Source organism: Taeniopygia guttata, chromosome 2 (genome assembly GCF_048771995.1).
Source record: "Taeniopygia guttata chromosome 2, bTaeGut7.mat, whole genome shotgun sequence".
Classification (NCBI taxonomy): domain Eukaryota; kingdom Metazoa; phylum Chordata; class Aves; order Passeriformes; family Estrildidae; genus Taeniopygia; species Taeniopygia guttata.
Window position 1 is genome coordinate 101,639,443 of NC_133026.1, and position 17,075 is coordinate 101,656,517.

The 17,075-nt window shown below is 36.7% G+C and overlaps 1 protein-coding gene across 13 annotated transcripts in view; it reads right to left on the reverse strand.

Annotated features, from left to right (window-relative positions):
* PTPRM (protein tyrosine phosphatase receptor type M) overlaps window positions 1–17,075 on the reverse strand; it is a 441,751-nt gene that overhangs the window by 284,890 nt on the left and 139,786 nt on the right. For all 13 annotated transcript variants that reach the window (XM_030265998.4, XM_072924519.1, XM_030265997.4 and 10 more), the window contains exons 4-5: window positions 9,238–9,316; window positions 6,130–6,245 (exon numbers count right to left, since the gene is read on the reverse strand). In XM_030265998.4, the coding sequence (XP_030121858.2) occupies window positions 6,130–6,245; window positions 9,238–9,316 (195 nt within the window). The remainder of the gene's footprint in view (window positions 1–6,129; window positions 6,246–9,237; window positions 9,317–17,075) is intronic.

A 17,075-nucleotide genomic window follows, 5' to 3' on the forward strand; every position in this document is an offset into this window, starting at 1 on the left:
GGTATCACTAAATATTAAAGATACAGTAAGAGAAATCTTAGCATCAGAGAAGCATTAGTAAAATCTATATTTAGACAAGAATAAAAAATGTAAAAAAGTGTAGTATATGCATCAGATAATTCACATGTAAGGTAGATAATGAGGGAAAAGGTTTCCCCAAAGATCACAGCTCCTCAGACGCTGGCTAACACAACCACAATACATATCACAAGCCTCCTACACTCTGTTCTTCATAGCCATTCTTCTGCCATATTGTAAGATTTCTGTGCAATTACTGAAAAAAACCTTAAAACTGATTAATTACAATTAATAGAAAATACAGGATATATACTGCAAAAAAAGAAGTAAATATATACATGAGTGGTGAAGGGGACACAAAGAAATTAACATTCCAAAACCTGGAAATAATATTAAATAATCACCAGAACTAAAAAAAAAAAAAAAAAAAAAAAAAGATTTGACTTTCACCTATGCAGTTATGTAATGTATAGTGTCCTGTCCTATAGGATATTAATTGTTCTTCTGAGAGTAAAATTATCTCAGCTTATCTACTAAAAACATATCAGGATGGATATGCTTCAGGATGCATGGAATCTTGGCAAAATATTTTGCTGACTGTCATTAAAGTTCTTCTCAAGGCAATGTACTCTTAGACAATTTGCAGTGCACTAGGTGGTTTGACCAGTCTTGGAAGACTGAGCTATTCATGAGCAGGTGGAAAAATGGTCTTGTGTACTCCTGTAGTACACAAATGCACCTACTCATCAAAAAGCAAATAATTTAGTATTCAAAAGAACATCTTTAGGCCTATCTCATTGTACAGTTTACATTAATAGTTCCACCTGTTTGTGTTACGAAGTTGTAAGACACATGTATGATATAACATACTGCTTCATGATCAAAATGGCCACAACATTTTTTTCCTCAAGTGCTTCAAAACGTGGCAATGAAAGTTATAATTATGGGAAAGTCTCAACAAAAGTCTCAACAACAAAAAATTCTTACGGAAGTCCAGAACTTCATTCACCTTCTGGGTTACTGTATGCAATTTACATAAACAAGCACACAGACACACACACAAAATTTTGTATATCCTATAAATCTATTTGATTTTCATCATCTGCAAAGAGTAATTTCACTTGTTCTACATTCTTACAAGGATGTTTTTGATATCTGTCATTTGGGTATGTTTGTATTCCTGGGGAAAACAATTTGCTTTCCAGAACTCCCTCTGACATAGGACTATATATCTTCCTTTGAAAAAGTAATAAATAATGCATACAGGTAGTTTTGTATATAGATGAATAAAATTTTTCATAGTCTTCATACCTTCAGCCAAAGATTACTGAAGATAAAAAAATACACTGAATAAGGTGAAAGATAGCTTTCAAGAAAGACAAAAAGAAAAGCAAAATCCAGGAAATAAACTATTTACCTAAGGTAGAAGAGAGATTGGCCATTAAAGTGATACTGTTCTTAGTTTCTTGTCTGCCAATGAAGTAGTATACATTCTGCATGCATAAACCAAGGTATGAAAGATTTCACCCTCTCCCCTTTTATCAAAAAAAACATCCATTAGTCTCTTTCTACTGGTAAATCTGATGATGCTGATTACTATGTCAAGACATATCCTGAGATCCTATTGTTATCTGCTCATCTTCAACAAATTTCTACTTTTAGTTCTCTATTTCTGCAATACAATTTGTGTGTCTGAGAATTATATTTTAAAGTAACTATTTACATTTCAACCGTGTTTCAGAAGAAAGCCAGGAAAAATAAATTAGTGCAATGAAGTGATGACCTGCCTTTTTCATCACCTATAGCTTTCCACTCTTTGAGAAACCTCTCTCAAGAAAGGCTACTAACACTGAGTCAGAGCACATGTCTGAAAAATGCAATTGCAGTACCAAAAGATTGTATTTGATATTAAAATGGAATTTCATTATATCTGGGTATGATTTGACAGCAATTTCCTGTAAATAATATTGTAGCTCACTCAAAGAATAAGCAGCAAATAGAAGCAATTGAATGAACCCTCTGCAAATAATGAGGAGAAGCAGATGAGGATGGGAAAATGAAGAAATGGAGACAGGCCTAAGAAGCTAAGGAAAACCAAGCCAATTCCTTGCAAGCCAATACACTGCACCAAAAGCAGATTACTTTCAAAAAGGAATTCTATGCCCTCTCTCCTATAATTCAGATTTGTGTTTCCTATGCCAATTTATTGGACACTAATAGGATTTTCAGAAGAGTGTCTCAGCTGCTTTCATTTGACTATTAACGGTTCAGTGTTGCACCTGTTCATTTCTTTCCAACAGTGGGAGCACAGGAATGACATTTTTGCTCAACCATTCAGTAGGAGAGAAAGAGTCATCCCATACTGGCAAGAACCTGTGTTGTTCACAGATGTGGAAAAGAAAATGTAAGCAGATTAGACAGATTTTTTAATTGTAGAAATTCCAATTTATTTTTAAGGTATGTTTACATTAAGAAAATAAGCTTGTGGAGATGTGAATTCATAAACATACAATCTAACCAGTGACCTTATGACCAATGACAAGACACTCATTACAATGGCAAAAACAAACTTGTGTGATAGCATGTGGTTTTCTTGAGTCCTTTCATTTGAATTTATCCTGAAATGGTATCATTGAAAATACCCACAATTTGCTGTCAGATTATCTGACAAGCTTGTGATCATACCTCATGAACTAGGGAGTATGGCTGCCTAGTGGAATGAAGAAAAATGTTGTTCTGCACTATGCAGTAGGTAAACAGCTTTCTTCCCTTTCTGTCTTCCCTTTCCCAAAAGAGTAAATACTGATCACAGCATCATGAAACAAATTTCATGCCTCAGTAGTCTAATTTGGGCAGCTAACATATGAATTTAGATTCCCTCAAGGCCCTTTCAATTGCAAAAAGTTCTACAATACTCTATAAATTAACAGACTTCATGTTCCATAGGGAATAAGACTAGGAAAGAATTGAAAAGAGGGGAAAAAAAGAAAAGTGATGGAAATAAAGTATGATTTATGGATTTCACTTAGGATTGCTTCAAGACCTGGGCATTATTGGACTTAGAACTTAGAAGCTGTTTCCAACAAGTACTTAGGAAAGACACAGAGACTAAAATAACAAACCAACTCTCAACTATTCATTTTTTTATAAAGAACATATAGCACTCACAGTCCAGCAGACTGTAAAAAGTAAAGAATTTGTTAGTCAGATAAATGTGTACCTCTAAACTTGAACTCTGCTGCATAGAAGCAGAGATGTACTAAATAAAAGAGGCAGAAGTACAGTAGTGAAATCCTGCCACTACTGGAAACTTCAGAAATGTCACTGAATTCAGTGGGTTTGTGATTTCATCCTGGCAATTTACCTGCAGTTTAGACTAACAGTGTGAATCTGAAAAAAATGACAGGTACTGGAAATCATTTGGGAGCAAATTATCTCACAGTATTCTGAAATTGTCAAATCCAAACAGATTAGGTCTCCTGATACGACTTACATGGCAGAAATGCTGAAAAGCCCCTGATAATAACACTCAACTGTATTTATTTATTTATTTACTATTATGTACCCATAAGGTTTTATAGGTGTAATGAAACAGACCGCCAGAAGGATAGTAGAAAAGGCACAGTCTTACTGGTGAACAAACTAAGCATATAATGGAGACTGCATGATTCGTTTGCAGTGCCACTAAAGCCTGAATCCCTCTAACCTGAGTACTACCATAAATGTTCCCAGGGAATGGTGTTCATTTTATTCTGGCTCTAGCGTATATAAGAATGCCTTTTATTAAGATGTTTTGTAGTTGAATATTTGGTTTAGTGCTACTGGGAATGCAAGGATTTTCAATGTCCATTGAACCAGTCATATGATGTAGAAGATGCCATGTTTCCATGTTTTCTGAGAGCTGTTACTGATAGCTGCACTGGTCTCATAGTCCTGCATCATGAGATGTCATATACAGGCATATACAAAATTCCTCAACATCACATCACAAAACCAGAGTCAGGTGATGAATGGACAGCTGCAAGGGCTGGGGATCTGTTACCCAGTAATGACCTAGTGTGCTAAAATACAGGTGATCCTGTAGGGAACTGTTCTCTCATAGCCTAGCTTTGCAGCACCCCACACATGCAACTGTTTGATCAGCCTTACTGTACATTGCAGCAGACATCTGTGGAAACCGGCAAACAAGTGCAAAAATACAAGCTATCCAGGAGATCCTGTCAACTTCTAAAACATTCTTATGCAAAGGCACACCTGGAATTTGCACAACCTTAGGCTGATTACCAGAGGGACCTATAGTTGTACAGGCAGAATAAATAAATAGTGGCCCTGTAGGAAGATAGAATTCTTCTATTAGTCTGTCACTCCTTTCTTATCCTTCATATAGAAAAAAAAAAAATCTCATGTATAAACAAGGAATCAACTCAATTAAGCTCAGATATTTTGGAATTGATATGCTGTTAATAAAATAGTTTTGTATTACATGAAGTCTAGAAGGGTATGTAATTTCTACAAAGAAATTACATTATGCTAAAAAAATTATGTGTCCTAAATTCTGTGAAAAAAAAAAAAATAAAGGTGAAATGGTACTGTCCTGAAACATTTGGAAAAACTGAATGGAATGAGGATTTAATTATATTGAATTCTACCTTCAGATTTACAGTAGAGCATTACATCAAAGTTCAAAGGTTCTAGAAAGGATATAGCTGATGAAATAGCAACCCATTATTTTCCCATACATGCTAAACCCTTTCATGACTAGAAAAAGAATTCTTTCAAAAAAATCTTGGTGGCTTCAGAAAGACAGGAGTCTAATTCTACCAATTCAACAGTGAATATTGTCTTTAAGGTGCTGGAACACTAGAAAAATATCAGCCTTGTATCAGCAAGAGGCTGGAAATACCCATGTAAACCCAAATAAAACCAAAGGAGATCTTCATTGCCTTCAATGTACTTGATCAGGCTTTTTCTGAACAGACATAACAATCCATCATTCATATACAGATAAATATGAAGCTTTGCTTTTCAAGTGATTTTAATTTTACTTTTTTGCTAGAAATTTTGTAACTACTCAGTTGTTTAACCTACACACTTAAATAATTTATAAAATGCAAATGCATTTATAAAATGCAAATGGAAAAGGTTAACTATAGTAAAAGTCTGGAATTGCTTAAAAACATATATAGAGGAATTTAATTTCTAAGTCACACCTGTTGCCACTGCCAATTTCACCTATCCCTCTTTCTCCACTTACTGTAGCTTCACCTGATTGAACTTCTCAGACATTGTTTTACTTATTTTGATTGTCCTTACTTCCTTCTCACAAAGTCTCAGTTCTGGCATGTTGGTTTTTATGTATGGAAATCACTGGAATCTGGAGGCTGCTGTATCCCTAATGCTAAGTCCAAACACTATTGCTTGCTGTAAGGAACAACAGTGTAATAATGGCAGCAATACAGCCATTAAACTTGCACCTCCACTATTAAAAAAGATCAAGCAAAATAGCATGTTTTTGATACAAGGCTACACATATGAATAAGGGAACAGTATCTTTACTGAAAGAAAATTATTTGGAGACAGACTTTAAATCAAGATCTGACACCCATCTAGAAGCTACATTACCGATTCAGTAAAAGAAAATGGACTCAATGAATATAAGTAAGATTCCTTGGCTTTGAGATACAGAAGGTCAGATTTGATTGTTATACACGGTCTTCTCTACACCTAAAGTGTAAGAATGGAATTTTAGCTGGAAATACTAAACAGAGATAGAGGTAAGCCAAGAAAATCATTATGCATAATACTGTAGTTAGCCAGCACAGACATTATAAGAAAGTCATCTGTTCTTCCTTGGGGATTTAGCCTTTACTCATGATTGCCACATATAAGGAAAACAGTACCTTTATTTTTAGTAAGGCATTCCACTGAAACAAGGCAAGAAAATCTCCGAGCAGCACTGTCTACAAAAGAATACCTACCATGGAGCAGTTCAAAGGCATTATAAAATCTAATATTGATGAGATTGAGAGCCCATAATATTTCACGGTTTACATTTCTTTCAGACTCTCTCCTCCCTCCAGATACCAATGCATTAGGAAAAAAAGAAATTACCTGTAACCAGAGTCTGTCACCTGAGTCTGTTCCACCATTAGCAGTGCATTGAAAAGTAGCAAACTGTCCTGCATTGACTTCCACACTCTGAAGACGCAAGAAATGGGGAGTTTTTGCTGTTGGAAAAGATACAACCATTAAAGTTATGCAAGACCAAAGTACTGGCTATAAAGAAAATGCACCAAGGAAATGAAATAGTTCTGCTTTGAAAGGTTCAAGTCACTTACTACACATTAGATTTTAGGTTGGTTTACTTCCATGCCTTGGAAAGATCAGAATAGAAAGGTGCTGTGTAATTGTTCCTGCTTTGTAAACTATCTTAGCTCAGCATCCCTCTTGAAATAACAATCTATTAAAAAAAGATCATATTGAAAACGAAAAATGTTTTGAAGACACACCTATTAGATGCTTGCACTACCAACAAGACAAACCAGTAAGAAATGATGTTATCAGGGGAACAGGTTTTTCTTCTTAACCAAGTACACTGTCTATAGAAGAGATCCTTTAGAAATGCAGCCCACCAAACAGGTACAATACTAACATCATACTCCTCATCAACTACAGCTGCGTTCTTTAAACACAATACTTTTCAACAACACTGCAGAAAAAAAACCAAAACACAACACATATGCTCCATACCAATGCTTATTTTTCATTTAGAAAGATAAAACAATCTCAGTAAAAACTAAAGCAATATGCCTACAGGCAAGCTGAAACTGATATTCAAACAAGAATTATTTCTGCTGAAGTAAAAAAGTGTGTGTATTTTTGTTTTACTAAAAAGAGTCAAACATGTAATATAGAAAAATATAGATATTTTATAAAGAAACCTATAATTTAAAGCACAATATTCCCCAACCTACTCAAACCCTACTGCAACCAAGCTGATTTCTTGCACTGTCTATACTAATAAATAAACCAGGCTGTGAACATTGTTTTTCAACATGAAAATCTTAGTACTAGCAGTAGACTAGCAAACTAAGCATCTATCTTCTAGCAGAGCATTGCAATAATTTAAAGTGTGGATGATATTTTCTTAAAAACCCTTATTACTGGGAGAAATTGCATTTTTAAGAAATTTATAAATAGCTAGCTTCATGAAAAAGTTGCTAAATATCCAGTGCAAGACAGTATAAGAAAAAGGAGATGGAATAAAATAGCTCAAATTAATATCTAAATATGCGATAAAATATTTTTGCAAATATCTTTACAGCAAATTTATTACACATACAGCCTTTTTTTTTTCTTCAAATATTTCCTAATTAGGGCAGAGAGAGTTGAGGCCAAAATTCTCCACTTCTTTGTCTATGAAACTAATTATGTCAGAATATCCAGTAAAATTCTTCAGTATGTTCCCCATTTCTCACCTGTCTTTTTTTTCTTTTTTTTTTTTTTTTTTAAACCTGCTTTTACCCCCCTCCATTTTAGTGTTTCCTTGGTCTTCTTAAAATTCGAAAAAACTAGCTTTTCTGAATTAGCAACTATGGCCTAAGTGGAGAAGAGCATTAGGCTTTAAAAACAAACAAACACATACACACAAAAACCAGCCCATCTATCACAACCCATTCCTTTAATTTCTATGTGCCTACAATCTGTCTTCTGCTTGGTCTTTGTACTAACCAGGCAACTGCCTATCTAATATTTCTCCCATTTCAATTTTGTTTAAAGAGTTAACAATTCCAGAACTATTTTTCTGGGGATATATAGAAAGACTATCATCATGAGCTTTACAAAGTTTTAGACACAGAGTATTATTACTTCAATTTTCACACTTTCTCAATTTTCTTAACTGGTTTGATGTCTTAATTTCTAACATTTTAATTATTTCATCAAAGAACTTTTCATTAAAGCTTTTGCATTTCAATACTGTTATGTTAGAACTCTACATGCTATGGGCTATAACTCAGTCTCCACACTAACAAGAATTATTTGCAGGATTTGGGAATTGATTGGTACAAACGCAAACATCAAACCTCTCAAGATCTGTATAAAAAATTAGTAAGCTGCCAAAATGCTGCTTCAGACTTATCCTGCCTGAATCAAGGATATAAATTCAAAATGCAGAAGCACCTATACTTTCTAACAACATGAGAGCCTGCAGTGTTTATTAGAAATAAGTGACTCAGAAATAACAGCTGCTGATTCTGCATAACTGTCTCTCTATTTGAAGAAATGTGTGTGTCTTCCTGCCATTAACACTAAAACCATTTTTATGAGGTGCTTTGATACTAACTGATAGAGCACTTTTTATTTGGAATCACAGCTCTTTCTTAAAAGCCACAACAAATGCATGCAAGTACAATATGGTATAAGAGGAATGATCACACAGAAGTTGGTGTCTTCTTCCCCACTACTCAGTCATTTGGTCTGTAAGATCACAACCTACTATTCTATGTATGATCTTAATATATCTTATTTAATAAACAGCATACATGTGAAGTAATGTTTTATATAAGTAGTCTATTTACTTATGTCTGGATTACCACATTAAAGCTTTATTTATAAGGTCTGACTTGACAATTCAGGATAATTAAGTATTACATATCCTTAACAATGAGATAAAGAAATATATCTGAAACATAAAGAAGTAAAACAGTGCAGAAACTGAGCCATGAACCTTGGGAAGTACCCTGAGTAACCTTGCTTAGCAAAGCTCCACTCAGCCAGCTGAGTTTTCTTCCCTCTAAGCCTTGGAAAAAATAATTTTATATAGTCAGCTGTTGTGCTGTTTGTCTGCTCTCACTAATGTCTTAGCTTGTGACTGCACTGAATTTTTGATACAGACAGAAACCTCATCAACAAATCTTCGAATCACAGAATTATGATGATTTGGTGATTTTTTTCTAAAGGAGTTGCCATATCACCCACTTTGGGTTTGGAATGCATGCTAAGTGCTGTACACAAGGTGCACATAGCAGAGATGTCTTTAAAGACAATAAGGTACAATGATGCCAAGTTTAGCAACACTTCATATATATACTCAGCCTGTACTTTTGGCAGTGACATTGTTTTCTGACATTTTCCTTGTCTTTTGCTCCACATTTATCAAAGCATAGTAGCACATTTATTTTAGGGGATCTGGCTTTACAACACAAGATAGGTACTTACTACATGGATGTCCTAGAACTTTCACTTCATCAATAGCCACATATCCAGAGTGACCTGAAGTAACCACTTCAAAAACAACCTGAGAAGCAGAAATAGAATTTTATTTAGAATCTTTGGACAACAGGGAATATAAAAGTAGTCTGTTATGGAAAAGTACATAAACTCTTTCATATGTTATATAAGTTATGGCAAACAAAACACCATCATAAAACGCTCAAAACGTGTTGTGCTTATCATTAAAATTAACCAGACTTTAAATTACATTTTTTCATGTTTACATAATTTTTGGAGATTTGCAAGCAGAATCATCTATAGCTCACAGTAGAAATAACAAATCTCCCCAGTTGGTCATTTTTTAGATAACTACTTTGGTCTGCCAAAGTAGTTATCTAATAAATGCCTATAGTATTAAGAGGAATATTTTATTTTCAACTCTTTGTCTTGCAAAATGAACAGCTTTTATTTTAAAAGTTACAATTTTGTAGTATACAGAGATTTGCAGGGTATCATACACTTCTATTTTCAGGAATTTATTCCTACTTTCAGGAATTTATTTTGCGTGCTTTTATTCTTCCACCAATTGCAGTGAATTAAGCAAAGCAGATCCATTTGCCACAGCTTGTTTAATGGCTGTAAATAGGTCACAAAATAAATGGACCGTTCTCATCATTTGAACTGAGTACACTCTAAAGTAAAGCTCTCCAAAGTCTGGCAGACTTAGTTTGAACATCCCAAGAATGTTCATATGGAATAGAAGAAAATATGCCAGTAATGTTAGCAGGTACATTTCCATACCAATGCTCAAGAAGTTCATGCTAAAATCCAGGTTGTAATTTTTTTTTTTTAGTACTTTACTTTTGCTCGGGAAGTTAACTCTAATTGGTTTTTGTAACTGGAAGCACCCTGAGGAAGCCGAAGTTTAGAAACCATTTTTCACACATATGCTGTACTTAACCTGGGAATAGATGCAGACACTATAAACCATATCCATTGTTGAATGATACAAAACGAAAATATGCTGTGAGAATAACATACAGCTCCATAATATATCATAATTTCCTGATGTTGAATAAACTTTCTCAGAACAACAATTCTAATTTTAAAACAAACCCTGCGGTGAGAAAAACCTTCATGCCCTTCTGCCTCTGCCTTCTCCCTTGTTTTTCATTCCTCTACCTATGGACACTGACCTGTTGTTCTCTCCCAGATTTTTTTCTTCCTAACCTCTGTCCATTTCTCCCTCCCAGTCTCACTGGAATAAAATTGCTGTAAATATGGCCTTAAGTCCACACGGCTGAAAAGGAAAATAATACTTGATTCATTCTAATTGTACCTCCCATCTACACAAAATTTTAACCTAAAGCGCCAGTGTTACCACTACATGAATCATGCAACAAGAAAAAAACACAAGATGTCAATGAGCAAAGTCCAAATGCCACCAAAGAAATTTTTCAGAAACAAGTTCTGCAAGAAAAGGGTTGATTAGTTGGCTTTCTAAATGCCAGGTAGCACTCCACTGATTCTTAAAGTTGGTATTATTGATCCACAGCAACAGGCTGAACAGGGTATGGATTTGGCTCCCAGCATTTAGTAGAACATCCAGAGCAACACCGTTCAAAATATCAAAGGATCTCTTTCCTAAAAAGAAGAAAATCTCCTGATGGAATTGGTCTTAACTATCTTGGGAAGAAGAAGTTCTTAAAGAAGAGAAAGAGCAAAGGCTCAGGGAATAACCTGCATTCAGAGATCTGAAATAACTTTTCTAACCATGATTATTACCCTCATCTTAAAAGCCTTGAAATGGAAATAGAGAGGTGCTGTGCACTAAGTAACCTGAAGTTTTAACAGCAGTGCAAGACCCAAGAATGCAGCTCCTGTTTTCATTCGCTGAACTTTGAAAAAAGAACAAGCATTTATCTCTATTAAGAAATACGACAAATTGCACATTCTTCATTTCTGTTACAATCTCTGAAAAAAAGTAACAATGCTGAGGCTCTTGTAAAAAGGCAGAGACTGCTCCATCTCCTGAAGAGCTACCGAGCCTATTCGAGAGTGAAAGACCACAGGGTTTGAGAACCTAGAAACCTGCAGCTGAGGCAGGGACGTTACAACACCGTAGACGAGAATAGGGAGCAGACAAACAGGTCTCAGAAATGATGGAAATGTTTCCCAGGGAAATATGCTGCAACAAGGTAAGTCCCTGAGACAACTGAATCTAGGTGTGCATGCAAAGACCTGCCCCTAAAATCACAGAGGGCTGGGGACCATTACTGATTTGTTTCCACTGGCTTTGAGCTTTCTCTGTTAAGAAGAAAAATACATTAACTAACTTTCTGGGTTTTACTGAAATATAATCTTAAAAAAAAGAAAAAATCAACCCTCTCTTTCTTATGGAACACTTGGCATAAGAGCAGCTACACAGAGCCATCTGAAAGGCCCACCTGATCCATGATCCCACCACTGCAGAGTAAAGTATTTTTTTCCAGGTTCTCAGCTTTCAGACGTGCTAAATGCTAAAAATATCTTGAGGAACTGGCACACGCACACCTGTGGAGCAGCCAGCCAAACCAGTCAGAAGTTTTCTGCTAGAAATGCGACTGCCAGATAATAGAGACTTAACTGTTTTGTAAAATGCTGCATAGGAGAGTCTTTTCTAAAGAACCACCTGACTTATAGCAAGACCCATAACCTGAGTTTTAGAAATGAAAATATTTGTAATACCTCAGTAGATCACAAAATAATTTCTATAATTCATAACAGGAGCTTAGCTACAGGCTCTCTGAGAGGCTTTAAGTACCTCAGTATTGCAATCTACTCATAGCCAAAAAAAGCTTGTAGATTCCTATTCCTTCAGTTCATACGCAGAAACTAGAACCTTGAAACAACTGAATCAGAACTGTCAATGACAACAGCAGAGAAAAACTCAACAACTGATCTAAAATACCCTGCTGTATCTCTAGACAAAATACCAAAAATGTCATTCCACAAAAAAGCCAGGCAGCGTATCAAGAAAATGCCAGTTGGACATACAACTGAATTACAATTATTGACATGAAGAGAGTAAGTTACAAAGAATTATAAATTGAAATACTGTCAGTTTAATTGTGCCTCCATTACAAGCAATAGTCAAACTGATACCAACTTTAATGACCATAACTTTTAGTCTCTTCTGACACGGAATATACCATTTTTAGTACATAGAAAGAGGCAGTAAAGCCAATAGTGACATACCATTGTCAAAAAGAAATATTGATTCATACACAGACGAAAAAATATGCACAAATACAGACTGGTCAGAATGCAATGACAGCAGACCTGAGGAAAAGGACTTGAGGGTGTTGCTGGATGAGAAGGTCAAAACGACCCAGCCACGTGAATTTGTAGCCCAGAAGGCCAACTGCATCCTGCGCAGGATCAAAACAGTCATGGCCAAAAGGTCAAGGCAAGTGATTTTCCCCCTCTGCTCCATTTTCAGTGAGACCCCACCGGGAGTACTGGATCCAGCTCTGGGGCCCCCAAGAAGGGCACAAACTCTTTTGAAGGACGTTCAGAGAAGGGCCATGAAGATGGTCAGAGGGTTGGAGCACGTCCTCTACGAAGAGGCTGAGATAGCTGGGGTCATTTAGCCTGAAGAAGGCAAGGCACCAGGGATCAGAGAATCACAGAATGGTTTGGGGTGGAAGGGACCTTAAAGGCCATCTTTGTCATGGGCAGGGAGACCTTTCACTAGACCAGACTGTTCAGAGCTCCATTCAACTTTGTCACATTATGGGATACCACATTGCAAGTGTACCTATAAGCATGTATACATACTGGAGATCTTTCTAGGGCCTTTCAGTAAAAGGGACCTAAAGGAGAGCTGGAAAGGGACTTTTCACACAGGCACATAGTGATATGATAAGGGGTGATGGCTTTGAACTGAAAGAGAATGGATTTAAATTAGATATTAGTAAGCAAACCCTTACTGCAAGGGTGGTGAAACTGGCATAGGTTTCCCAGAGAAACTGAGCCCCACCCAACATGTTCAAAGATAGTATGGATGGGGCTTTGAGAAACCTAGTTTTAGAGAGGGTGTCCCAGCCACAACAGGAGTTTGCAGCTAGATAATCTTTAAGCTCCCTTCCAACTTAAATCATTCTAAGATTGTATAAACATGACAGTTTATTCCAAGCATAGCAATATAATCCCTCTTCTGTTCAAAGGCTGTGAAATACCATTAATTGCTGTATACAAATTCAGTATTTTGTTTTATTTGAGTTGATGAATGAAGATTATGGACTCAAATATCTGCTAACTAAGCATTTTCCCTTTTTAAATTAAAAAAGTAATTTGATCCTATGCATTACAGGTTTTGGAAAGTCCTGGTAAGAGTGATACACACTGTGACATAGAGAGACCTGAGAAACACTTCTGGTAGCCTTGAAAACCTTACAAGAGGGATGTCATGACTCTTTACAAATCTGGATCAGTTTTCCTAGTAAATTCATTAGAAATGAAACCTAGAAACTTATTTCATGTCAAATTTTATCCCTAATTTTCCATTTCAAAAGTAGCTTGGCCTATAAGCATTAGCTTTTTTAATGACACCTCCAAACTTTGCCTTTTCTCATGGCTGATGCAACACCTGCAGGCAATACAAAAGACTCCAGTCAAAACAGAGAAAACACTCCAGCAACATAAGACTGGGCGGCCCTTGGATTTTTTGCCTATTATTCCGCCACCTTATCAGCCCGGAAACAACTGGTTAAAACACGGAATCCATTTGCTCAGGAAAAACTGCTGAATGCTGCCCTGAGAGCTGTTTTACACCATTCTCCCTGCAGCAGGCCTGCCAAACAGGAAGCAGGGAAGCAGCTTAGCACTGCACTGTCCCTGATCCTCCCTGCTTCACTGAAGAGCAAAATTAGCTTTTCATTCCTGCCACTTCCCCTTGCTACATACAAACAAAGAAAGGGGGTCTGCTCACCAACATAAATGCTTACTGCTGAAAATGTGCGACTCAAGATAACTCGTTTGTTCCAAAGAACAATAGAAATAAACAGATTTTGTTGCCACACAACCTCACTTTGTAAATTCCTGCCTTTGTTGCTGCAAAATTACAGCACTTTCAGTCAAAAGGTGGATTGTACCTAATATAAACACTGTCCTTCACATGACTTAAAAATAGCACTTTGCAAAAACAAGAAAGAGAAAGGAGTACTAAGCTGCTTAAGCTCAGGCTGCAATCCTGCCCCCCTGCATCCCCAGTCAGCAGGCTGTGCTGTATCACACACTGCGCTCTCCTCTCTGCCTGCTTTGTTTCACTGCACAGAGCACCTTTCTCTGACTGTACTGTACAAGGCACTGGGAACAGTTTCTCTCCAGAAAATTGGATTGTACCCTGTGTACTGAATTCTTCCCCTGCTTCTGACTCATCCTAGGACTACCTGCCTTATCACAACAGCAGCAAAGCTGTGTGAAGGGAGGTTCCTGGCCTGGTCCTTCCCAGGCCCTGCAGCAGAGGTCCATCACAGCTTACTGACCTGGGCTGCCTAAATTGTGTTTAAACCTCCTTGGATGGGAATTTGTTTCACACCATTTCCCTTGCCATGTCTCACTCTCACATGACTACCACGTGGCACTCACACCTGCGCTCAAGCACATGGAACAACATTTTGGTGGCTGCTGCCAATCCAAAACCACAAAGAAACAAACAATCCAGCCTGAAAACTGAACTCTTGACTGTTGCCCTCTTCTTTTAAAAGTTTCAAAGTTATTTTAAAAGTTTTCTATACCTTCTGATGTTTACATATTTCTACTAGAGTTTCTCATGCACTGTCATGTAAATAATGATTGTTTTGCATTCTTTGTGGGAGGAGAGAACTCCTGTTTGACCAGTGTGGTTAGACAGGTAGCAATTTCGTCCTCCAATCCATGGTCACTTTTAGAATTCTATATATTGCAGAGTCAGAAATAAAGTTAACTTCCTTTTATTCTTTTGATCTTAGAGGTACACGTGAGCTATTTTGTGTCGTAGTGCGACACCTGACATTAAGGCTTGTTAAGTCTTATTATTCTCTTTCTGTTTTTAAACCAGTTGCTATCTTGTATTTCTCTACTGAAGGCCCAAATACTTTTCTGGTTTAGGAACAAGAGACAGGAGCAAATAACAGAGTCTTGTGTCTATGACAAAAAATGCATGGCACCATACTTGTGACCATTTTTAGACTTCTGCTAGTTTTTAAATTTAGGTATGTGGTTTGCCCTGGCGCATCTTTCTCAAAATAGTTATTCCCAAAGCACATAAGTCAATGAAGGAGAGCTATTTAAGATGCCTGACACAGGTTGTTTTTCAAAATGCAATATGCATTTCAAAGTTTCTTTGGAGTTCAAAGGAGTCTGTATGTGTGGAGCTCAGGAACTGTATGTGTGCAGTTGAATGCAACACACACAACACACGAGAATGTGAGCCTGACTTTTCCTGCACAAGAAGCTTAATACTCTGTCCTAGATGAGGATTTAAGTACATTGCATGAGCCAAACTCCAAGCAAAACATGTACAAAGCAGGTTATGAAACAAATGTATGCTTAAGTCCAGATTTTAGAAGTTAGGTTTGATCTGCTGCTTCTTATTCCCTAAACTCCTAATTTACAGGGGAACATGTCAGAATGGTGAAGTGTAAATCTCATCTCTGTGAAGTCATACCATGTAACTCCTTTGTGTCCTTACTAAAAAGGATCAGGAATTACTGCCAGGGTCTTACCACATTTTTTCACACCAGCTTCATAAGATTTTGCATTTAAAGATGGTGCAGTGGCACAGACAGTTGTGTTACTATACTGGAAGCTATTTTTAATCTTTTCAATTCAATTTCTGGATTTTAAATCTGCAGCATTTGTTGTTTTATTTAATCAAGATTTGTTTCAGTTCACTGCTGCCATGACTGACTTCCAGCAAAGTACAAAGCAAATAATTCAAAATATAAAAACTGATAGGGGGACAGTGTGTGACTTGCAGTGGTGCTGGGCTAAATTGCTTGCTTGAAGGGTTAGAAGCAGGGAACACAATCCCCTCACCTTACTCAGCTCAGTAGTAGCTTTTGCATATTGTGATGTTCCAAAATGGCAACACTTCTAAAACACAAAATTAATTTTAAATATGACTAATTGTTTTGAGAATAATTAACTAACCAAGGGAAAACAACCCTGAAATCACCAGATTGTACTCCTGCTAAAAAATCCAAATGAGAAAAAACATCAAAACATTAAAAAAATAAAAACATACACCGAAAAAACCCTGCCACTCTCTCCTCACTAGAAGAGGAGCCTTTTCATGATTGTATCTCAAAGGGTCAATTTCAGAGCCTCTCAACCTACTAAGACTGCTCCCCAAGAATCTAAAAACAATCTTGCCACTTACAGCAAAATCTATGTAACATTAAATTCTCTTTTTCCATATACATTCTAATTCTACTCAAGTTAGGAGAAGGGTGAAGGTCTTAAGAATTATGTGAAGCTTTGTTTTGTTTGCAGGCTGTCTCTAAAGGCACGATAAACTCCTTGATGCTCTTGCTTAAGATGCACCAAGTAGACAATAGCTCAGTAAAGCAAACAATTTCTCCTGGGCACAATGTTAAAAAGAGGAAGGCAATGCTTCCTCAGGGGAGCATTCCTAAAGTGATTTTATAAAACAGAAATAAGACTGCACCTGCAGAAATACACCAGCTATGTCGAAACAAATAGCTCAGAGACCAGCAGGCACAGCAGAAAAGAACAAGCTGTGCTGATTATCTTGGACTCAGAAGGTGTTTGGCAGCTTGAACCCATGTTAGTGCAAGCACACTGTTATCACTAACTGG